The sequence below is a fragment of the Schistocerca cancellata genome, chromosome 3, assembly GCF_023864275.1.
Source record: "Schistocerca cancellata isolate TAMUIC-IGC-003103 chromosome 3, iqSchCanc2.1, whole genome shotgun sequence".
NCBI classification, from domain to species: domain Eukaryota; kingdom Metazoa; phylum Arthropoda; class Insecta; order Orthoptera; family Acrididae; genus Schistocerca; species Schistocerca cancellata.
In genome coordinates, this window is record NC_064628.1 from 679,521,411 (window position 1) to 679,546,239 (window position 24,829).

The 24,829-nt window shown below is 44.6% G+C and overlaps 1 protein-coding gene across 1 annotated transcript in view; it reads right to left on the bottom strand.

Moving 5' to 3' along the window:
- Positions 1-24,829, bottom strand: part of LOC126176501 (facilitated trehalose transporter Tret1-like) — a 63,686-nt gene that overhangs the window by 19,732 nt on the left and 19,125 nt on the right. The window contains exon 3 of the mRNA XM_049923656.1: positions 16,479-16,702. Coding sequence (XP_049779613.1) covers positions 16,479-16,702 — 224 coding nt within the window. The remainder of the gene's footprint in view (positions 1-16,478; positions 16,703-24,829) is intronic.

Below are 24,829 nucleotides of genomic sequence, written 5' to 3' on the forward strand. Positions count from 1 at the left end.
GTGTGTGGCTCTACCCTTCATTTGATCACTGCGAAACACTACATTTCAGCAGGATAATGTACTACCGCATCTTGCAGGTCCTGTACGGGCCTTTCTGGACACAGAAAATGTTCGACTACTGCCCTGGCCAGCACATTCTCCAGATCTCTCACCAATTGAAAACGTCTGGTCAATGGTGGCCGAGCAACTGGCTCGTCACAACACGCCAGTCACTACTCTTGATGAACTGCGGTATCGTGTTGAAGCTGCATGAGCAGCTGTACCTGTGCGCGCCATCCAAGCTCTGTTTGACTCAATGCCCAGGCGAATCAAGACCGTTGTTACGGCCAGAGGTGGTTGTTCTTGGTACTGATTTCTCAGGATCTATGCACCCAAATTCCGTGAAAATGTAATCATATGTAAGTTCTAGTATAATCTATTTGTCCAATGAGTACCCGTTTATCATCTGCATTTCTTCTTGGTGTAGCAATTTTAATGGCCAGTAGTGTATTTTGTTATGATGCACCAATGCTCACCGTCGCTTTGGTACAGATTAGCAATCTAAATACCATTTATTTAGCTGCCACCCCAGTTACATTTACTTCTGAGAAATTACGTTCCCAACGGCGAAGAATCATTCAATATTCAATCACCAAAACGCTCAACAAACCCCAGATGAAACATGTACACTTTATCACAATATTTTTATCAGTTCCGCAAGTGTATGTAACTGTATGTAACAAGTCCAGAAATGTTGTCGTACACCTATTGTTTTGCCCACCATGATCACTGTTAACGTGCAACTAACACTGCCAGGGAAAAAACTCAAGCTTGACGCCGAAGCATCACTGTTGTTATCAGCAAGTACCATGAGTGAGTGGAACAAGTTACATCCTAAACATGAGACTCACAGCATATCATCGACATTCGAAATGTTGTGCAGATACATTCAGTCCATTTCAGATCCACAGATAAATGGAGATAAGAAATGAAACGAAATTCAATTATTCTGTAACGAGCCACCGCAGACCAGGGGTCCCTTCATACCAAAATACTCGGAAAATATCGGCTGAGTTAGGGTACACCTCTACAGCGGTGGTTCCCAAACTTGGTTTAATTACCACCTGAGGAGTGAAATATTATTCCTGAGGCGTGAAAGCAGAAGGGGGTCAATTTTCTTTTGCTCACTAAGCTATAACTGGAGTCAGGCACGATGTCGGTCGCTTTTAGGTTTGTTCTGCGCACCTACGTCACGCACTCTCCGACAGCCAATGAGCGTTCACTAGTGTTCTGAGCGCTGTGCAGTGAACGTCGTAGCGAACGCTAGCGTTAAACGTGAATGTAGCGAGATATTTAGTGAATTTTTATTCCATTTGATGCGAGATGTCATCGCTGTTTATGCCGGTAAGAGACAAACTCTACAGGGTGTGCATAAAGTCCGGAAACACTTTCAATTATTTATTGCACAAGAACCAAACATTGTACAGATATCCTACATACGCCATTATGAAGAGAAACGCTGAAAGTTTTTTTTTATGCATACCGCCACAGCGTAGTTTGGTAATTTGCCGAGAGTCAGCGCTAGTCGCAAACATGGCGAGTTCAGGTGCGGAGCGAGCTTCCTTTGTGTTGGAGTTCGACAAAAACAAGTGTGCTACAGCTGTTCAACGGATGTTTATAACCAAGTACGGTAAGCAGCCACCAACAAGGAAGGCCATTTACCACTGGCAGTCCCAGTGTGAGTGAAGTGAATGTGGAGAGCGTACGAGAGACATTTATAAGGAGTCCAAAGACATCAGTGCGTCGTGCATCCCGTGAACACTAAATGCCTCCAGTGGCAGTGTGGAAAGTATTGTGAGAGAAGCTGTCTATGTAACCATTCAAATTGGAGCTAGTGCAGAAGCTCAAGGACGACGACAAAATCTAGGCTTTTGAGTTCTGTTCGCAGTTGCAACAACTGAATCAGGATGGGGATGGCATTGTTTACCGCTTAATTTTAGCGACGAAGTCACTTTTCACACTAATGGGGAAGGCACAGTTGTCGAATCTAGGGTACGAAAGCAATGAATTTGAGCGTGATTCCCCAAAGGTAAATGTTTTTTGTGCCTTGTCATGTCGGAAACTGTACGGGCCATTCTTCTTCGCCGAGAGCACTGTCACTGGATATTCCTACTTGGACATGTTGCAGTAATGGCTGCTGCCTCAAAGGCAATCGGACTCTCCGTTCATCTTTCAGCAGGATGGGGCTCCACCCCATTTTCATCGTGAAGTTCGTGGGTACCTGAACACGGAGCTGCCGCATCGATGGATCAGCCGTGCTACAGAAGGGGACAGCTGTTTCATGAAATGGCCTCCCTGATCACCAGATCTCAAAAATTGTTCAAATGGCTCTTCAGTTCCAACGGCCGGCCACCAGATCTCACTCCGTGTGACTCTTATCTGTGGGGACACATTAAAGGTCTGGTGTATGTACCGCCGCTACCACGTGATGTAGCAAAGCTGCGGGAGAGAATACGGGAAGTGACTGCCACAGTCGACGATGCCATGCTGGGACGGTTATGGCATGAATTCGATTATCATATTAAAGTCTGCCGGGTCACTCGTGGTTCTCATATGGAATGTTTGCAAGAAAAAAAACTTTCAGAGTTTCACTTCAAAATGCAATATGTATGACGTCTGTACAATGTTTCGTTCTTGTGCAATAAATAATTGAAGGTGTTCCCGGACTTTATGTACACCCTGTATATAAGCAAGCGAGAAACACGATCTGCAGGATACACGCTTTCTTTATGAGCCAAGTAAAAATGTACGTGCATATTGGAACTGTCGCTTGGAACCGGCAACAGTGCAATCCTCGTCGAAGTCTCGACCTGCGCGAACCGCCATCGTTCGCGAATCTGCATCTAAATTACTTTTAAAAGATCGCTAGTATTTTCACTATTTCGTAAGCCTTAATACGGATTAATAAATTAGTAATAATTTTTGCTCCAGTACTAGTATTAAGTCGAGATAAAATGTGCTAGGCATTACAGCTGCTGAAGCTATTAACACATCACCCTTATACAATCCACCCAATGCACACTTACTTCGTACTTTGTACCATGCATCTATGTCAGTAAAACTGAGACATGCGCTTCAAATATGCTTAAATATCTCATGAAAATACCTTCCATATGCTGCCGGTAGTTCCTGAAATGGACCAGAAATTGCTTCATAATTCACCACTCAACGATAAACAAACTCACAAAGAACAGTAACTATGCAGTGGCTACTACATTGCTTAAGAGCCTACACTATATTATTATTATTATTATTATTATTATTATTAGTGCCAGTGGTGAGATGAAATGCATTAGCAGCCTGAACTCTTTCAACTTCTGTCAATTAAGAAGTAAGGGTTCCAGCATTCAGGTGATTTACAAACAGTAGCTTAAGTGCGGTGTACTTATTGTAACTTTGCATATTTTAAGTGTTGGGGTAGGGGGGCGTGGATGAAGTAAAGATTGCTAGGGAGAGGAGTGGTGCAGCGGAAGTGTCTTTTGTGTCTTGTGTGTTGATAGCCAGCTTTCTCTTCTGAGAAGGGGTTGTAGGTAGCAGTCGCGATGTACTGAGAATTCATTCATTTTTCTATAAAAAAAGATAGTATAGATAAGCAGTATCAGCTGTCTTGTTGACTCATTTGTTCGTGGTTTAATGAAAAGCCTACAAACTCTAAATGTCATTTATTCTTCGTCACTTTAAGTGTGGAAGTATCCAAAGAAAATTATTTTTGGTTCTGAATTTTAGGTAGTTACTAACGTTGATGATGGTGGAGGGGGAGGGCGGGAGGGGGGGGGGGAGTCGAGAAACTAGCTGATATCTAACTGCACTCAGGGGCAGTGGTGTCAGAAATGCTGGAACCACTGCTTACAGTAAAGTCGCACACTGGAAAATTGTAGAGAGGTGTTGGAATACCTGCAACGGATGGACACTTGGTGCAGTCACTGGCAGTTAATCTTAAACGTAAACAAACGTAACGTAATGCATAAATAGGTGGATGTAGCTCTGTTTTTTAATTACATTATAGTCAGTCATTGGAATGACACACAAATATTACATTTCTGAGAGTGTACGTACAGATTTATAGTGAGACAATCACACAAAACTAATACTACGAAAGGGAGATACCAGACTCAGATTCGGTAAAAGAATCTTCCAGAAGTGTAATCTACTAACGAGGGAAGCAGCTGATGTAACTCTCGTTTGTTCCACACTTGAGTATTACTGTCCAGAATGGGACCCTTACCAAATGGCATTGATAGAGGTAATAAAGGAATCAAAGAAGAGCAACACAGAATTTCACAGCTTCATTTAGTAAGCAAGTAAGCGTCACAGAGACACTCACCCGACTAGAGTGACAGACACTGCAAGAGAGATGTAGAGCAGCACTGTGTGAGAACATACGTTCCTATAAGAGTTGCCCTACATATGGGAACAGGGAGCAGGACGATAATGCTTACATTAAAATCACCACAGTTCAATTAAAATGGTAAATAAAAAGCTAAGAAAATTTCTGTGTGACTTTTAATATTTATTTTAAACGGTGAAACAAAGAAATCAGACGTGAAAGTACACAAGCGAACACTATAAAAAATTTAAGATGTCTGACAATTGGTCCACTGTGCTCCAGGCCTGAGGCAGAACGGAATCAGATTCGTAATAAGGGCTGTTATTAATTTACATTTCCTTAGAAGTTTAACTTTAAAAACTAATCATATTTCCTAAAGTCTGCATAAACGCAATGCGCATATGAGTTAATAAGAGGCAGAATGTAAGACATCTCGAAAGAAACTGAGTCATCCAGTCTTCACCCCACCATTTTTAGTTCTTTATTAAACGGGTCTTCAGTTTGTTTTTCTCTGTCATCTGAAAATCCAACGCTCTGAACTTGTTCGTTGTCGGTCCAAACAATGTGCCATCCATGTCTTTTAGATAACTGTCAAGCCCTAACTCTTGCTCACTCCAAGAAACATGACAAAATTTTCACTCTTGTCAGTTTGAAAAGTCTCGTGTTGAAGTCTATACTGAACTGCTCCCTGAAGAGACGTTTTAGGAACATTTAACTCAACACTACTTTTCCCAAAACTCATTTTCTTACTCACAACAGCTGTCGCAGCCTCTCCCATATTTTCTGTAGACCAACTTCGACGATTAGTTTTGTGCTCGTATCTTCTGACCACGTACGAAACAAAATTATCACTTCCAACAATATGGAGAACTTCAAAATATAGTAATGTATTTTAGAAGTGTTCGAATAAACATGAATACCAAAAAATTAACACTAGGAAAGAATGGCATGCTACCTGTAGCAGAACGCAACCTCGGTCCGTTTCGCCCTGAACTGATGTAAGGTTAGGTGCATTTCAAGATCAACTAAGCGTTTTCAAAATTAAACATCTTCTAAACGCACTAAAACAAGGACCCTAGCTTGTATTTTGAGATTTTAAGAAAAAGAAAACTAGTAGATAAAGCACAGATAAAGAGTTACTAATATTGCAATATGCAAACGAAAAACGATCACAAACACGTTACTGGCACAACAATCAAAGGCAAGATCTTCTAGAATGGCTTGCCACCATCCTTGTCCCTTGGGTAACAGTTCCTGAAAATGATTCTAGAGTGTACCACTTACGGATCAAAATAAACTCCTAGTTTCGTTCCGCCTCGTGGTTCATCCTCCGCCGGTTTCACCTACATCTCACGCAAATGTCATGATGGTAACACGAGAGATATCCGGGCTCACACCGAGACTTACCAAGAGCCGTTCTGCTCGGACATAATGGTGTGAAATGACATGACAGACGAAGTATCGTCTGCCACAAACTGTAAGTTTTTTTTTATAATGATGTAAATGCCATGTTTTAGCCAATCTCGTTGGTCTCGGAAGTAGTCCACGTTTTATACTGTCACTTAGATAAATCCGTTAACGTTTGTCTAACAATAAAACACATGTTACATAGAAATTCGGCCGTTCAATTTTCGATCTCTGGTACAATTATATGTCGACCAAGAGTTTGAGTCTGGGGAAGGGAGAAAGGAGGACGGAGGGGGGATACCTTTATCGCCCTCACCACTCCTACTCCTTAAACGCCCCGTAGGCAGTCAATCGTATTGTCCAGAATTATCTGATAGGCAATAATACTGAACGTGTAAAGGTGAGATTCAAAGCTTCCGCTTTAATACTGAGAACATCAAAAACTTTTGACGTAAATTGCACTGCCCGCCAGTGTGCCATCTGTTGACAGTATTGACAATATCGCTTTTGGTAACTTCTCTTATGTCTTGACCAAACTTTTATTTTTTGCGCTGCTCGACTTTATGACATTATGAAAGGCAGTGTTATGTCATTTATATAAAATTGTTCGTAGATACATTGTACACACATCAATAAAGTTTAGCATCACCCCGGTTCCCAGAACTCCTGGAGATAGGCGTTTATTGTGGATATTGTATCACAGACACAGTCCCTTTGACTGTTCAGAGATGTCACTAAACCCACCCAAAGATGTGAGCAACCACGCATTAGCAGCGCCTATCAGACGGAGGGGGTCCGGCAGCCAATCAGTTTTCATTCCACCAGGAAGCAGTTACACGGCTCGTGTTGTCTGTAGTTCAACCACGCCTAGATGGTCAATACCATGGTTCGATCGCGTCTGCATTTTTACTTTGTTCCAGGAAGGGCTCTCAACAAGGGAAGCGTCCAGGCGTTTCGGAGTGAACCAAAGTTATGTTCTTCGGACATGGAGAAGATAAAGAGAGACAGAAACTGTCGATGATATGCCTCATTCCGGCCACTCAAGGGCTACTACTGCTGTGGATGACTGCTACCTACGGATTATGGCTCGGAGGAACCCTGACAGCAAAGCTACCATGTTGAATAATGTTTCTCGTGCAGCCACAGGAGATTGTGTTACGACTCAAACTGTGCGCGATAGGCTGCATGAAACGCAACTTCACTCCCGACGTCCATGGCGAGGTCCATCTTTGCAACCACGACACCATGCAGCGCGGTGCAGACGGACCCAACAACATGATGAATGGAGCGCGCAATATTGACATTCACCGATGAGTGTCGCATATGGCTTCAACCAGACAATCGTCGGAGACCTGTTTGGAGGCAACTCGGTCAGGCTGAAGGCCTTATAAACACTGTCCAGCGAGTGTACCAAGGTGGAGGTTCCCTGCTGTTTTGGGGTGGCATTATGGGCGGCCGACGTACGCCGCTGGTGGTCATGGAAAGCGCCGTAACGGCTGTACAATACGTGAATGCCATCCTCCGACCGATAGTGCAACCATATCGGCAGCATATTGGCGAGGCATTCGTCTTCATGGACGACAATTCGCGCCCCCATCGTGCACATCTTGTGAATTACTTCCATCAGGATTACGACATCGCTCGACTAGAATAGTCAGCATGTTCTCCAGACATGAACCCTATCGAACATGCCGGGGATAGATTGTAAAGGGCTGTTCATGGACGATGTGACCCACCAATCACTCTAAGGCATCTACGCCGATTCGCCGTTGAGGAGTGGGACAATCTGGACCAACAGCGCCATGATGAAGCTGTAGGTAGTATGCCACAACGAATACTGGCATGCACCAATGCATGAGGATGTGCTACTGGGTATTAGAGGTACCGGTGTGTACAGCAATCTGGACCACCACCTCTGAAGGTCTCGTTGTATGATTGTTCAAAATGGCTCTGAGCACTATGCGACTTAACTTCTAAGGTCATCAGTCGCCTAGAACTTAGAACTAATTAAACCTAACTAACCTAAGGACATCACACACATCCATGCCAGAGGCAGGATTCGAACCTGCGACCGTAGCGGTCGCTCGGTTCCAGACTGCAGCGCCTAGAACCGCACGGCCACTCCGGCCGGCCTGTATGGTGGTACAACATGCAATGTGTGGTTTTCGTGAGCAATAAAAAGGGCGGAAATGATGTTTATGTTGTTCTCAATTCTAATTTTCTGCACAGCTTCGTGAACTCTCCGAACCCATATGATGCAAAACTTTTTTTTGATGTCTGTATTACGTCAACGTTCTCGATCACAAGACAAGAATGTTGACGAGATACAAGCAGTACCAAACAATTTTTATATAAGTGGCATAACACTGCAATTGAAAATGACGTAGCCGGCCGGAGTGGCCGTGCGGTTCTAGGCGCTACAGTCTGGAACCGAGCGACCGCTACGGTCGCAGGTTCGAATCCTGCCTCGGGCATGGATGTGTGTGATGTCCTTAGGTTAGTTAGGTTTAAGTAGTTCTAAGTTCTAGGCGACTGATGACCTCAGAAGTTAAGTCGCATAGTGCTCAGAGCCATTTGAACCATTCTTGAAAATGACGTAAAGTCGAAATGCGTAAGGTAGTTGGTAAAATTGAATTGTGGCCAAGGCATAGGAAAAGTTATCGAAAGTGCATCCAAATGGCCGCGTCGTCTCAGGGCATTTTCATGCAGGTTGCAGTTGACAATATACTTGACAGTCTCTCGCTCGCGTGCTGCTCACGGCAAGGAGGCTATGTTTGTTGTTGTTAGTGGAAATGAGTTCAAAACAAACCGACAAAGCGTTATTGTTATGTCAAATCAAAATGTGTAAGCCACTACCGACATTGTGGGATGTTAGGACACATGAGTACAAAAGCAGAAGTGTTAAGTATGATTAACGGTATTATTTCTTGCTCAAAAACTATAAGAAACGACCACGAAAGAAGATATTTTTTTAAAATTCAATTAATGCAATGTTATGAAGAAAAGTGTATGTATATATTTATTTATGTGTACACATTACTACCCGAATGTAATCCTTTAGTGCTCATATTACTGCATGACACGTTTCCTTAACTAGGTCTCATATAGTGAAAGTGAAACTGCAGTTGAAAATTTCAAGTCTTCAGAAGAATTGCCAGTGGCAAGGTATTGTAGCGTAACAGATAAGCGCTCGCTTGACGAAAGTGCGTCCCTCAATCTGTTATTTTCTTTTTTGATGATCGAGATGCGGGACTCTGGAGAATGTATCAATTTTTGGACTGTTATATAAGGTTATGATAACCTTTTCTTTCGTTTAGCGTCATTTCTCTCAACAAGTTTTCGTGCGTGAGCTTTGACATTCCAACAACCAAATTGTTCATCCACCTTTTTCTGCTTGCGACAGGTTAGAGCTATTATTATCATAGCAGCACCGTTTTCGAAGTCCAATGTTCCGAAGACAGTATTATTGCACTATGGTATCGACAATACAATTAACCATGTTACTGAGCAGTCAATGGAGAAAATCAGTTTTATTGCACTGTTTTACTTTGCAGTATTAATGACTGGCTAGGGGCCGCTTTGATTACAACTTGTCGTCACCAGTGCCAGGTCGAGCCTTGAGATCCAGTAACAAAGTGCCAACCTAGACACCGCGGGATCGATTCCTGGGCGGAACATGGAAATTTTCAGTCCACCTTTTATCTGGCCTTGACTCTCAACTGTATGAGGAGTCGCCAGGAAGGCTACATGGTTCGGTTTCCACGTTAAACTGTAAGATTCATTTCCACAGTCTGATAAATGAGATGGGTTAGCGACACCCAAGGAGCCGAAGGGACGTCCAATCGCAAGACTTGCGCACGGTCACTGAGCTGCACGCAACTGAACCTGCCACACACTCATAAATTTATGATAATAGTATCAACAAAATATATAAAATGTTCCATGTATGACTTCTATGACTTTTGGTGTCCATCCATAGACTCTTTTTGGCCATCGGTTATCATTGCTGGAGGTGGCCATACCAAGTTAATATTTGCCACCTTCGGCATCTAAAAGATAGTATCTTTTTCAGCTATAATTTCCCTTATTCGGACATTTCAGATGGTTTGCAGTCTGGATATGCGAGAAATTATTACCCAAAAATCCATTTCAAGGGACATCAGTTTATTTTTCTCCGTTTTGGTTAGCTTCACCATTTGAGCGCCGTATGTGGCAATACTCTTTACGATCGACTTGTACTCAAGACTTTTGTTCGCTTTGTAATTTTGTCACTCCATAGCAAGCAGCTAAGTTGGCCAATTACTCTTTTCCCTTGCGCAGTTTAATTTGACAACTCATGTGTGTTTCTTTCATTTGTTGTAAAAGAGACACCCAAGTATTTAAATGTGCAGACATTTTTAATTTTTCAGAATTCTACATACACATCTTCTAGGTCATCTTCACCTATGACCACGTATTCTACCTTCTTCGTGTGTGTTGTCAGGCCCCATTCTGAGTATTCTTTGTACGGTGTCCTGAATATGTAACTGGAGTCGTCTTTGTCTCCCACTTTCAGGACGTAGTCTTTGGCGAAGAGCAGAATACACATTATTTATATTAACTGATTGATATTAATTACATATTACACTTCTGGCCATTACAATTGCTACACCACGAAGATGACGTCATACAGACGCGAAATTTAACCGACAGGAAGAAGATGATGTGATATGCAAATGATTAGCTTCACAGAGCATTCACACAAGGTTGGCGCCGGTAGCGACACCTACAACGTGCTGATATGAGGAAAGTTTCCAAAGGATTTCTCATACACAAACAGCAGTTGACCAGCGTTGCCTGGTGAAACGCGATTCTGATGCCTCGTGTAAGGAGGAGAAATGCGTACCATCACGTTTCCGATTTTGATAAAGGTCGGATTGTAGCCTGTCGCGATTGCGGTTTATCGTAATTCGGCTATGCTGCTCCCGTTGGTGAGATCCAATGACTGTTAGCAGAATATGAAATCCGTTCAGGAAGGTAATACGGGACGCCGTGCTGGATCCCAACAGCTTCGTATCACTAGCAGTCGAGATGACAGGCATCTTATCCGCATGACTGTAACGGATCGTGCAGCCACGTCTCGATCCCTTAGTCAACAGATGGGGACGTTTGCAAGACAACAACCATCTGCACGAACAGTTCAACGACGTTTACAGCTGCATGGACTATCAGCTCGGAGATGATGGCGGCGGTTCCCCTTGACGCTGCATCACAGACAGGAGCGCCTGCGATGGTGTACTCAACGACGAACCTGGTTGCACGAATGGCAAAACGTCATTTCTTCGGATGAATCCAGGTTCTGTTTACAGCATCATGATGGTCGCATCCGTGTTTGGCGACATCGTTGTGAACGCACATTTGAAGCGTGTATTCGTCATCGCCATACTGGCGTATCATCGCCATACTGGTTACACGTCTCGGTCACCTCTTGTTCGCATTGACGGCACTTTGAGCGGTGGACGTTACATTTCAGATGTGTTACGACCCGTATCTCTACCCTTCATTCGATCCCTGCGAAACCCTACATTTCAGCAGGATAATGCGCGACCGCATGTTGCAAGTCCTATACGGGTAGGGTTGCCATACGTCGCGGATTTCGCGGAAAGTCCGTGATTTTATGCTCGAAGACGGGTGTCCTGCACGAAGAGGAAAATGTCCGCGAAAAAAGTGGCTAGCAAGTAAAAAAAATTTTTTGCGCAAGTCGCAAGTTTTGCCACTGGCCACCGATCAAGTGTTTCATAACTCCTGCTAACTTGACGATAGTAGTTGAAACCTGTGCTGATATTCTGTGTCACTTCAGAATCTTTCGGCTATTTTCAGAACAGATGTCAATTGCAATTAATTTTCTTCGTGTGATTCTTGAATTTCTCCCGGCGTATTTGATAATCAAAATATCCACGGGTGTGCTGCCGGTCTATAGTGTCCAACGGGCACAATATTTCGGCGATCATACATGTCGCCATCATCAGGTGAACTGACGGACTGAGCTCCTGTGAACGTGCCGGCACGGAGATCCGTACGCTATGGCTGCTCAGAGGGAACTGGGTTCGGTCGCGGCGGCGGCCGATTTAAATACCCTCCGCCCGCGGCGCGCGCCCTCCGCCGTCCGCGCCCCGCGCCACGGTCGCGCGGTGGAACTGATTGCGACGGCGTCTGAGATGACGTCGGAGTGATGGCTCTGTCCACCGTGGTCGTCACAACTATACGTTTGCTCGATTTACTCTTGATTAACCCAATCGCTGGTTCCCAAGCCTTGCTAAGATTATAGCCACAGTCACGGTTTATGAGGTCGTCATTGGTGCGAATTTCGATGGCCTCTCTAACAACGCTGTCCCAGTATCTCGATGTCTGTACCAGAATCCTCGTGCGGTCATACTCCATGGCGTGATTTTCCGACAAACAATGTTCTGCGACCGCCGACTTGCTCGGATATATCAGTCGAATGTGCCTCTGGTGTTCACGGCATCGATCCTCGACGGTACGCATTGGTCAGACGATGCGTACCGTCGAGGATCGATGCCGTGAACACCAGAGGCACACTCGACTGATATATCCGAGCAAGTCGGCGGTCGCAGAACATTGTTTGTCGGAAAATCACGCCATGAAGTATGACCGCACGAGGATTCTGGTACAGACATCGAGATACTGGGACAGCGTTGTTAGAGAGGCCATCGAAATTCCCACCAATAACGACCTCATAAACAGTGACTGTGGCTATAATCTTAGCAAGGCTTGGGAACCAGCGATTGGGTTAATCAAGAGTAAATCGAGCAAACGTATAGTTGTGACGACCACGGTGGACAGAGCCATCACTCCGACGTCATCTCAGACGCCGTCGCAATCAGTTCCATCGCGCGGTCGTGGCGCGGGGCGCGGACGGCGGAGGGAGCGCGCCGCGGGCGGAGGGTATTTAAATCGGCCGCCGCCGCGACCGAACCCAGTTCCCTCTGAGCAGCCATAGCGTACGGATCTCCGTGCCGGCACGTTCACAGGAGCTCAGTCCGTCAGTTCACCTGATGATGGCGACATGTATGATCGCCGAAATATTGTGCCCGTTAGACACTATAGACCGGCAGCACACCTGTGGATATTTTGATTAATTTTCTTCATCATTGACCACTACTTGATAGACACCATTAATGCTTGGATTAATTTTCCTTGTTCATTACAACTTCTTTGCTGACAGAATTACTGTTAGAATTATGGTAATAATGGTCATTATTAACCTTCATAATTGTCACTGTAAGGTAATGATGAAGATTCAACTGAAATGCAAACCAATGGTCACTTGCACAACATATCGGTCCGTTTTTAAACCTCATCTTTACAATCACCAAATTTTGTCCTTGATTTTCGTCCTTAGATTATGGCAACCCTATGTACGGTCCTTTCTGTATACAGAAAATGTGCGACTGCTGCCCTGGCCAGCACATTCTCCAGATCTCTCACCAATTGAAAACGTCTGGTCAATGGTGGCCGAGCAACTGCCTCGTCACAATACGCCAGTTAACTCTTGATGAACTGTGGTATCGTGTTGAAGCTGCATGGGCAGCTGTACCTGTACGCGCCATCCAAGCTCTGTTTGAGTCAATGCCCAGGCGTATCAACTCTGTTATTACGGCCAGAGGTGGTTGTTCTGGGTACTGATTTCTCAGGATCTACGCATCCAAATTGTGTGAAAATGTAATCACATGTCAGTTCTATTATAATATATTCGTCCAATGAATACCCGTTTGTCATCTGCATTTCTTCTTGGTGTAGCAATTTTAATGATCAGTAGTGTGCATGTAGGGCGATCAAAAAGTTTCCGTTTGAGGGTGTTACTGCATCGTGTATTCAAGCTAGCTCGACTTCCGATGCGGGCATATAATCAGAGACATGTAGGAAAGGGATCAGTGTGTCATTCGTGTTGGCATTCGTGTTTTTCCGACGTGAGTGCGGCAAATGTGGAAATGTGACCTACGGCGACGTTATTGGCAAATCAGTCCCAAACAGGATCAATGTGCTGTTATTCTTTTCTTGAGTGCCGAAGGGCAGTCACATGTAGACAACCATTGGAGAATGAAGAATGTGTATGGGGCAGGATGTCTATCGAAAATCACCGTTGTGGAATGGTGCGCCAAGTTCCGCGCTGGTTGCGATTCGACATAAGACGCCGGGCGATCTGGCATGCCAACGTCATCCTTTATGGACAGCTACAAATGTAAGTCATCAGAGCACACGCCCTATGGTCCTGAACTCTTCCCATGCGATTATCACGATTTCGATCCCTTACAAAATGCCTTGAAGTGTCGACGGTTTCTGTCGGACGAGAATGTGCAGCAGGCAGTTACGGACTTGTTAATACAGCAAGACATAGTGTTTTAGCAAACGGGTATCTTCAGCCTGGTCTGTCGGTGGAATGATTCCCTCAGTGATCACAGTTATTTTGCCTGTCTGGCATACCTATTCTGGACTGTATGGCCTTCGTATGAAATCTTTTTCTTCACCCTTTATAACCTGTTCAAAAGAATTAGGACAACACGTGTGTCAACATCCGGTGTGTTAAATCTAGTTTGATACAGAGGTTACATGTGATCTTATTGCATAGCTTGAGATCTTCAAGTTCAATGTAGGCAACATTGAAAATCAATCGTCTTCTATTGGCTGTGTTATGCATTACAGTGTCACGTGGCTCCTCAGTAGGAAGTGAGTGCCGGTGTTCCCGTATTTTCTAATGAGGTACACAGATGGCAGTTGTCATTTGTGAACGTTGTATTCAACCAAACTCATCCAATGCAACTCTTTCCGCATATCATCCACAGTTTGTGGACACACTATAGAGAGGCAGATCAGTGCACAAGGCTAGTTGGACAAGATCGCCGACACATTATAAACTCACTTGAAGACCGGTGTCTGGCCATCTGCGCTTTGCGGCATCGTACGGATACCGCCAGAGCACTGCAGGACGTTCTCAGAAGGGCCACTGGAGGCGCTGTGTCCATTGAGACTTTAATTAACAGTATACAAGAAAGGACCTTACGCCCAGATGTTCTGTTCGAGTATCCCGATTGACACGACAGCATGTTGCAGCTCGGCTTCAGTTCTGCCTTTCACATGTCAACTGGCAACTTCGACACTGGTGAAACGTGTTCACAGACGAGTTCAGACATTCTCTGACGCAAGATGATGGCTGTGTTCGTGTGCGAGACCTGTGGTGAGCAGTACGTGCCAAATGTTCTCCACTAAGTCTACAGATTTCCAAGGTTCTGTGTTATTGTGGTGAGGCTTCAGTGCTGACAGCCATTCAGAGCTTGTCGTTGCCCATAGTCGTCTTAAAGCCAGGCAGTACATAGAACAGATCATTTTGGACCCTGCTGCATACGGTGGTGACACTGAATTTCTTGTAATACCAGGCCCCATATGATGGGCGTCAGCAGGGATGTCTTGCGAAATCTCGACATTGAAGTAATAGAATGGCTGGCGGTGAGTCCAGACATAAACTCCATCGTGCATATGTGCGACATGCTTCACAGACGTTTTGATGGTCGTCCTGTTCCAACATAGACTATCCAAGGTTTCTCATGGGCTCCCATTGCAAAGTGGTAACGGGTATCTCAGGGTGACCTCCACAGACCTACTTGGAGCACGTCACGTAGGTGTCAGACTGTGATAAACTCTCACTGAGGGATGCACGTTATTGAAGCTCTCAAATTCGAATGCAAGGCATCCAAGATGAAGGGTCGAATCATGGTTTCCACTTTGTTTTCGACACCTGTAAGACATTTCTGCTCTTTTTATGTAAACGATCGACAATGTAACGACGTTGAGTCGTGTACTTAATCTGTGAAAGACGTAGTATAATTTGATAAAAACTCAGTCCTCAGTTATTACTGAATGGAGTATGGCAGAAGCCGAATATCATATTCCTCTTATTCTTTTCAGCAGTGTACTTATATTAACAATAATTTGTTTATTTCAGCGCTTAGAACATCGTTTTAGCATAACTTCCAAAAAATTGCAGTTCAGAAAGAAAATGTATTCTGTAATTGATTTATGAATTATAACAGGAACAAGGGTTCACAATTTGAGAACTTTGTAATATGCGGTGTAGCACTAACATTATGATCTCAGGCCTGTCGACTATGCCTAGCTGTGCGAGAGTGTACATGAGGCAATGCTCTTTGTTTCAGTCATCCACACTTACATGTCTTTTTTCTTCTTTTTTTTGTAGTAGTAGTAGATATCAACAGTCTGTGAATGGCCGCCATTACTTGGGAAGAGCGGTTTGTGCAGCTGGTGAAGTCGCAAGAACATAAGCACATCCTTGTAAGCTAGCCCCCATGCAAGCAACAGAAATATATACTGTATTATACGAACTTTGTTGTTTCCTAGAGTGCCCTGGCGTTTTCGATGGATTTAGTGCTTTTGCTGCTATTTTCTCTGAACGTCGGCTGAAAAACTTGGAAGTTAATATGTGTCAAAACTCAAGTGCTTCTAATAAAATGTTGTTTGGCAGATGGGCGCGGTAGTGGCCACAATAAATCCTCTTTAGATTAACATCTTGGCACATTAATTGTGGGACACGCTGTACATCAAACAACAGACCTCGTATGATGGTTTGCGTAGAACAGTTGTAGATTTATGATCGCCTTAGTGGTGAAAAGGAAATGTACGGCCGTCCTACCTGCTCCGTCTCGAGCAGTTCGTCAGTGATGTCTGCCTCGTCTCCGCCCCGGAACCAGTGCAGAGCTCGGATGGCCTCCTCGTGTCTATCCTTGGACAGCAGGAAGATGGGCGACTCCGGCACGAAGAAGAACAGCATGAAGAAGACGATGGGCGGGATGGCGCACACCACGGACAGCCACACCAGCGGGGCCCACTTGCCCACCACGTACACGTACAGGATACCTGCGGACAGCAATAATCGGTCATCCAGTACCTACACATTGGCAAACCACCAGGTCGTCGCGTATCACAACACCAACAGAAACAAATACAACGCTGACTTTTGAGCTCACGTAAGTCATGGCAGTGATGTGAGATGTATCTGCCAGTCTGTAGTACTAAGTTCGAGATGGGGACTAGACCGAAAGAAGATGTTGCGTTTGAACGTATCCAAGGTCACACTGAGCGTGAAGATGCCCAATCTGTCGTTGTACACTACTGGCCATTGAAATTGCTACACCAAGAAGAAATGCACATGATAAAAGGATATTCGCCGGCCGAAGTGGCCGTGCGGTTCTGGGCGCTACAGTCTGGAACCGAGCGATCGCAACGGTCGCAGGTTCGAATCTTGCCTCGGGCATGGATGTGTGTGATGTCCTTAGGTTAGTTAGGTTTAATTAGTTCTAAGTTCTAGCCGACTGATGACCTCAGAAGTTAAGTCGCATAGTGCTCAGAGCCATTTGAACCTTTTCCCAAAAGGGTATTCATTGGACAAATATATTGTACTGGAACGGACATGTGATTACATTTTCACGCAATTTGGGTCCATAGATCCTGAGACATCAGTACCCAGAACAACCACCTCTGGTAGTAATAACGGCCTTGATACGCCTGGGCATTGAGTCAAACAGAGCTTGGATGACGTGTACAGGTACAGCTGCCCATGCAGCTTCAACACGGTACCACAGTTCATCAAGAGTAGTGACTGGCGTATTGTGACGAGCCAGTTGCTCGGCCAACATTGACCAGACGTTTTCAATTGGTGAGAGGTCTGGAGAATGTGCTGGCCAGGGCAGCAGTCGAACATTTTCTATATCCAGAAAGGCCCGTACTGGACCTGCAGCATGCGGTCGTGCATTATCCTGCTGAAATGTAGTGTTTTACGGGGATCGAATGAAGGGTAGAGCCACGTGTCGTAACACATCTGAAATGTAACGTCCACTTTTCAAAGTGCCGTCAGTGTGAACAAGAGGTGACCGAGACGTGTAACCATTGGCATCCCATACCATCACGCCGGGTGATACGCCAGTATGGCGATGACGAATACACGCATCCAATGTGTGTTCACCGCGATGTCGCCAAACACGGATGTGACTATCATGATGCTGTAAACAGAACCTGGATTCATCCGAAAAAATGACGTTTTGCCATTCGTGGACCCAGGTTCGTCGTTGAGTACACCATCGCAGGCGCTCCTGTCTGTGACGCAGCGTCAAGGGTAACCGCAGCCATGGTCTCCGAGCTGATAGTCCATGCTGCTGCAAACGTCGTCGAACTGTTTGTGCAGATGGTTTTTGTCTTGCAAACGTCCCCATCTGATGACTCAGGAATCGAGACGTGGCTGCACGATCCGTTACAGCCATGCGGATAAGCTGCCTGTTATCTCGACTGCTAGTGATACGAGGACGTTTGGATCCAGCACGGCGTCCCGTATTACCCTTCTGAACCCACCGATTCCATATTCTGCTAACAGTCAATGAATCTCGACCAACGCGAGCAGCAATGTCGCGATGCGATAAACCGCAATCGCGATAGGCTACAATCCGACCTCTATCAAAGTCGGAAACGTGATGGTACGCATTTCTCCTCCTTACTAGAGGCATCACAACAACGTTTCACTAGGCAACGCCGGTCAACTGCTGTTTGTGTATGAGAAATCGGCTGGAAACTTTCCTCATGTCAGCACGTTGTAGGTGTCACCACCGGCGCCAAACTTGTGTGAATGCTCTGGGAAGCTAATAATTTGCATATCACAGTATCTTCTTCCTGTAGGTTAAATTTCGCGTCTGTAGCACGTCATCTTCGAGGTGTATTAATTTTAATGGCCAGTAGTGTATTAACGCGGACTCTCCCCCGTGTCTAAGAGGAATGGCGTTCCACTCGCAGCCATGCCACATGGCCTAAGGACAATAGACGTAAAAAGATCCTAGCCTCCAAGAGTCACCCCTTGTCAGACCAAATCGGATCAAGTAATTGCTGCTGTGAGTGAGTACAGATGTACCTCATTTAGTTACCGAGTGAACATTGCTAAGAATACTGCATGTCATTTACATTCGCAAAAGACCGTTGCTCAGAGAAGCACAAATGAGACAAACATCACAAAAATTTGATACCAGCTGACTTTAGGCACGTAGTGTCGTATGACGTGTCACGATTCTTCCTGTTTTCAAATGAACTGTTTAGCATTTGGACGGTATACTACAGGCCACGCTACGGTCGCAGGTTCGAATCCTGCCTCGCGCATGAATGTGTGTGATGTCCTTAGGTTAGTTAGGTTTAAGTAGTTCTATGTTCTAGGGGACTGATGACCTCAGAAGTTAAGTCCCATTAAAATAAAAAATAAAAAAAAATAAAAAGAACTACGGGCCAGACTAACTAACCTAAGGATGTCACACACATCTACGCCCGAGGCAGGATTCGAACCTGCGACCGTAGCAGCATCGCGGTTCCTGACTGAAGCACCTAATACCACTTGACCTCAACGGCCGGCAAACCCTATCTTCAACATAATCTCCGTTGAGTGCGATGGCCTTACACCACCTTACTAGAAGTGACTGTATGCAGATATGGTACTACTCTACAGTAACATCGGAGCCAACATCTTGCTGCAGCAATAACCTCCCCATCAGTTACGTACTGCTTCCTACTGCATGCAACCTTCATTGGGCCAAACAGACGGAAGTGGGAAGGTGCGAGATCCTAGTTGGAGCTGGTTTGATGCCACTCCAAGGATTGCTGTTTTGTTTCCAGCTCTAGTGATGAACCCATGTTTCATCGCCTGGGCCGAAATTCGACAAAAAATATTCACGATCAGCATCGTAAAGCGGAAGCAGTTCCGGACAGATGGACCTTAGTTGTTCTTAAGTCTTCAGTTAGGCAGCGAGGAAACCAGCAGGCACACATCTTTGAGTACCCCAACTGGTGGACGAGTGTGTCAACACACCACCAGAGATGTTCAGTTGAGCGGCACGGTGCTCGATTGTGCCCCATCAATCACCTTGACTGAGTGTGTCCGGACACTCCAATATTGCAGGAGTCACAGCTGTTGCGGCTGACTGGCATGTGGTAGACAGGATAGGTTTAAACGGCCTACTTGCGATGATGACAGACGTCTCGACCAACGGCTCACCGTGCTTTTGTTCACCGCACGGTCTCCGTAGTCATTCTACAAGCGTCTATGAATATCTGCAGTGCTCTGGTTTTCCACCAAGAGAAATTAAATGACAGCTCTCTGCTTGAAACGCATCCATGTAATAGACGCCATTTTGCAGACAACGTATAGCACTGCCCCCTATCAGAACATTATGAAACTATAGTGCCTGAAGCTGGAATATTCTGCATATTTCAACCGAAGATGTACTGCATTACTTATTGAACGTCCTTAATACGAGGGTCACTCCAAAAGAAATGCACACTATTTTTTTTAAATCCATCTTTTATTCTACAAGTTTGAAAGTTTTACAGTGTGTAGATACATCTTTTACGAACAATATTTTCATTTCTCCACATAATTTCCATCCCTCTCAACTCCCTCACGCCATCTTGGAACCAGCGCCTGTATACTCGCACGGTAAAATTCTGGACCAACCTGTTGGAGCCACTGTTTGGCAGCTTGCACAAGAGAGTCATCATCTTCAAACCTTGTTCCACGAAGAGAGTCTTTCAGTTTCCCAAAGAGATGATAGTCACATGGAGCCAGGTCATGACTGTAAGGCGGGAGTTTCAGTGTTGTCCATCTGACTTTTGTGATCGCTTCCGTGGTTTTTTTGACCGACATGTGGCCGTGCATTGTCGTGCAACAGCAAAACATCCTGCTTTTGCCGATGTGGTCAAACACGACTCAGTCGAGCTTCAAGTTTCTTCAGTGTCTTCACATATGCATCAGAATTTATGGTGGTTCCACTTGGCATGATGTCCACAAGCAAGAGTCCTTCGGAATCGAAAACGACTGTAGCCATAACTTTTCCAGGAGAAGGTGTGGCTTTGAATTTTTTTTTTTCCCTTGGGTGAATTTGCATGCCACTCCATTGATTGCCTCCTCCTCTCTCGTGAAAAATGATGGAGCCATGTTTCATCACCTGTCACAATTCTTCCAAAGAATTCGTCTCCACCATTCTCGTACTGTTCCAAAAGTTCGTTCTGTACCGTTTTTCTTGTTTCTTTGTGAGCCACTGTCAACATCCTGGGATCAAACCTGGCACAAACCTTTTTTAACGCCAACACTTTCAATATTCTGCAAACACTTCCTTCCTCTATCCCAACGTAGCTTGACAATTCGTTCACTGTGATGCGTTGTCAGCAGTCACCAATTCGTTAACTCTCTGCACATTGTCTGGAGTGTGTGCGTACGAGGCCTGTCGCTGCGAGGACAATCCTCAATATTGCCGTGCCCGCTTTCATCACGTAACCTGCTTGCCCACCGACTGCGATCGACAGCAGCATCTCCATACACCTTTTTCAACCTCTTGTGGATGTTTCCCACTGTCTCGTTTTCACAGCACACGAATTCTATGACAGCACGTTGCTTCTGACGAACGTCAAGCGTAGCAGCCACCTTCAAGACATCCTGTGACGGCGCCACTCACGAGAACAGGTTGAACTAAGTTTGAAAACAAGCGGGAAGGATGTATCTACATACTGTAAAACTTTCACACATGCAGGATGCAAACTGTATTTTTAAAAAATAGTGTGCTTTTCTTTTGGAGTGACCCTCGTAGAAGGCGGTGAGTCGCGAGTTATGTTTAAAAAATAATATATCGTACGTACTTCGGGGCAGCCGATATCACACGGTATAATCATCAATGAGGTGATGTAAACAAATGTCAGATACATTAAAAACCTCCGTGAATGGTGGCCGTTATTCAAGTAAGAGGTAGTGTTACGCAATAGTAGCAAGATGTCTCCAGTGGGTGACTTAAATTTCTGTTCAGTGTGCTTAAGTTTTCTGATCCCAAAGATTCTGAGAACTTTAATTGCTTGGAAGCAATTAAAGGTCTCTACATAGAAAGTCAGGCAGCAGTTAGAGGGGTAAGACAAGGCTGCAACCTGTCTCCATTGTTGTTCATATTATTTATGGATCATATATTGAAAACAATAGACTCTCCGGGTGAGATTAAGATATGTGAACACAAAATAAGCAGTCTCGCATATGCGGATGACTTGGTTGTGATGGCAGATTCGATTGAAAGTTTGCAAAGTAACATTTCAGAGCTAGATCAGAAATGTAAGGACTATGGTATGAAGATTAGCATCTTCAAAACGAAAGTAATGTCAGTGGGAAAGAGATATAAACGGATTGAGTGCCAAATAGGAGGAACAAAGTTAGAACAGGTGGACGGTTCCAAGTACTTAGGATGATTATTCTCACAGGATAGCAACATAGTGAAAGAACTGGAAGCGAGGTGTAGCAAAGCTAATGCAGTGAGCGCTCAGCTACGATCTACTCTCTTCTGCAAGAAGGAAGTCAGTACCAAGATTAAGTTATCTGTGCACCGTTCAATTTTTCGACCAACTTTGTTGTATGGGAGCGAAAGCTTGGTGAATTCAGGTTACCTTATCAATAAGGTTGACGTTACGGATATGAAACTAGCTAGGATGAACGCAGGTACTAGTAGATGGGAACAATGGCAGGAAGGTGCCCATAATGAGGAAATCAAAGAAAAACTGGGAATGAGCTCTGTAGATGTAGCAGTCAGGGCGAACAAAATGGTTCAAATGGCTCTGAGCACTATGGGACTTAATTTCTAAGGCCATCAGTCCCCTAGAACTTAGAACTACTTAAACCTAACTAACCTAAGGACATCACACACGTCCATGCCCGAGGCAGGACTCGAACCTGCGGCCGTAGCGGTCTCGCGGTTCCAGACTGCAGCGCCCAGGGCGAACAAGCTTAGATGGTGGGGTCATGTTACACGCATGGGAGAAGCAAGGTTACCCAAGAGACACATGGGTTCAGCAGTAGAGGGTAGGAGAGTTGGAGTATACCAAGGAGAAGGTACCTGTATTCGGTTAAGAATGATTTTGAAGTAATAGGCTTAACATCAGAAGAGGCACCAATGTTAGCACTGAATAGGGGATCATGGAGGAATTTTTTAAGGGGGACTATGCTCTAGACTGAACGCTGAAAGGCATAATCAGTCTTAAATGATGATGATGACGATGATGATGATGACTCTGAGAACAACAGCATTGGCTTTAGTTCATACAACAGCTGAGTACTATTCAATTTTATGGTTCAATATTTTGCAAAAAAAAAGTGTCAGAAATCTTATGGGACTTCTATATGATCACTCTGCAATTCACATTTAAGTGCTTGGCATAGGTTTTGTCGAACCACAATCATACTATCTCTCTACCATTCCACTCCCGAACAGCTCGCGGGAAAAATGAACACCTAAACCTTTCTGGTCGAGCTCTGATTTCTCTTATTTTATTTTGATGATCATTCCTACCTATGTAGGTTGGGCCCAACAAAATATTTTCGCATTCGCAAGAGAAAGTTGGTGACTGAAATTTCGTAAATAGATCTCGCCGCGACGAAAAACGTCTTTGCTTTAATGACTTCCATCCCAACTCGCGTATCATATCTGCCACACTCTCTCCCCTATTACGTGATAATACAAAACAAGCGGAGCTTTTTTGCACCCTTTCGATGTCCTCCGTCAATCCCACCTGGTAAGGATCCCACACCGGACAGCAATATGCTAACAGAGGACGAACGAGTGTAGTGTAAGCTGTCTCTTTAGTGGACCTGTTGCATCTTCTAAGTGTCCTGCCAATGAAACGCAACCTTTGGCTCGCCTTCCACATAATATTATCTATGTGGTCTTTCCAACTGAAGTTGTTCGTAATTTTAACACCCAGGTACTTAGTTGAATTGACAGCCTTGAGTATTGTACTATTTATCGAGTAATCGGATTCCAACGGATTTCTTTTGGAACTCATGTGGATCACCTCACACTTCTCGTTATTTAGCGTCAACTACCACCTGCCACACCATACAGCAATCTTTTCTAAATCGCTTTGCAACTGATACTGGACTTCGGATGACCTTTTTTCTTTTTTGGTCATCAGTCTACTGACTGGTTTGATGCGGCCCGCCACAAATTCCTTTCTTGTGCTAACCTCTTCATCTCAGAGTAGCACTTGCAACCTACGTCCTCAATTATTTGCTTGACGTATTCCAATCTCTGTCTTCCTCTACAGTTTTTGCCCTCTACAGCTCCCTCTAGTACCATGGAAGTCATTCCCTCATGTCTTAGCTGATGTCCTATCATCCTGTCCCTTCTCCTTATCAGTGTTTTCACACGTTCCTTTCCTCTCCGATTCTGCGTAGAACCTCCTCATTCCTTACCTTATCAGTCCACCTAATTTTCAACATTCGTCTATAGCACCACATCTCAAATGCTTCGATTCTCTTCTGTTCCAGTTTTCCCACAGTCCATGTTTCACTACCATACAATGCTGTACTCCAGACGTACATCCTCAGAAATTTCTTCCTCAAATTAAGGCCGGTATTTGATATTAGTAGACTTCTCTTGGCCAGAAATGCCCTTTTTGCCATAGCGAGTCTGCTTTTGATGTCCTCCTTGTTCCGTCCGTCATTGGTTATTTTACTGCCTAGGTAGCAGAATTCCTTAACTTCATTGACTTCGTGACCATCAATCCTGATGTTAAGTTTCTCGCTGTTCTCATTTCTACTACTTCTCATTATCTTCGTCTTTCTCCGATTTACTCTCAAAACCATACTGTGTACTCATTAGATTGTTCATTCCGTTCAGCAGATCATTTAATTCTTCTTCACTTTCACTCAGGATAGCAATGTCATCAGCGAATCGTATCATTTCACCTTGTATTTTAATTCCACTCTTGAACCTTTCTTTTATTTCCATCATTGCTTCCCCGATGTACAGATTGAAGAGTAGGGGCGAAAGGCTACAGCCTTGTCTTACAGCCTTCTTAATACGAGCACTTCGTTCTTGATCGTCCACTCTTATTATTCCCTCTTGGTTGTTGTACATATTGTATATGACCCGTCTCTCCCTATAGCTTACCCCTACTTTTTTCAGAATCTCGAATAGCTTGCACCAC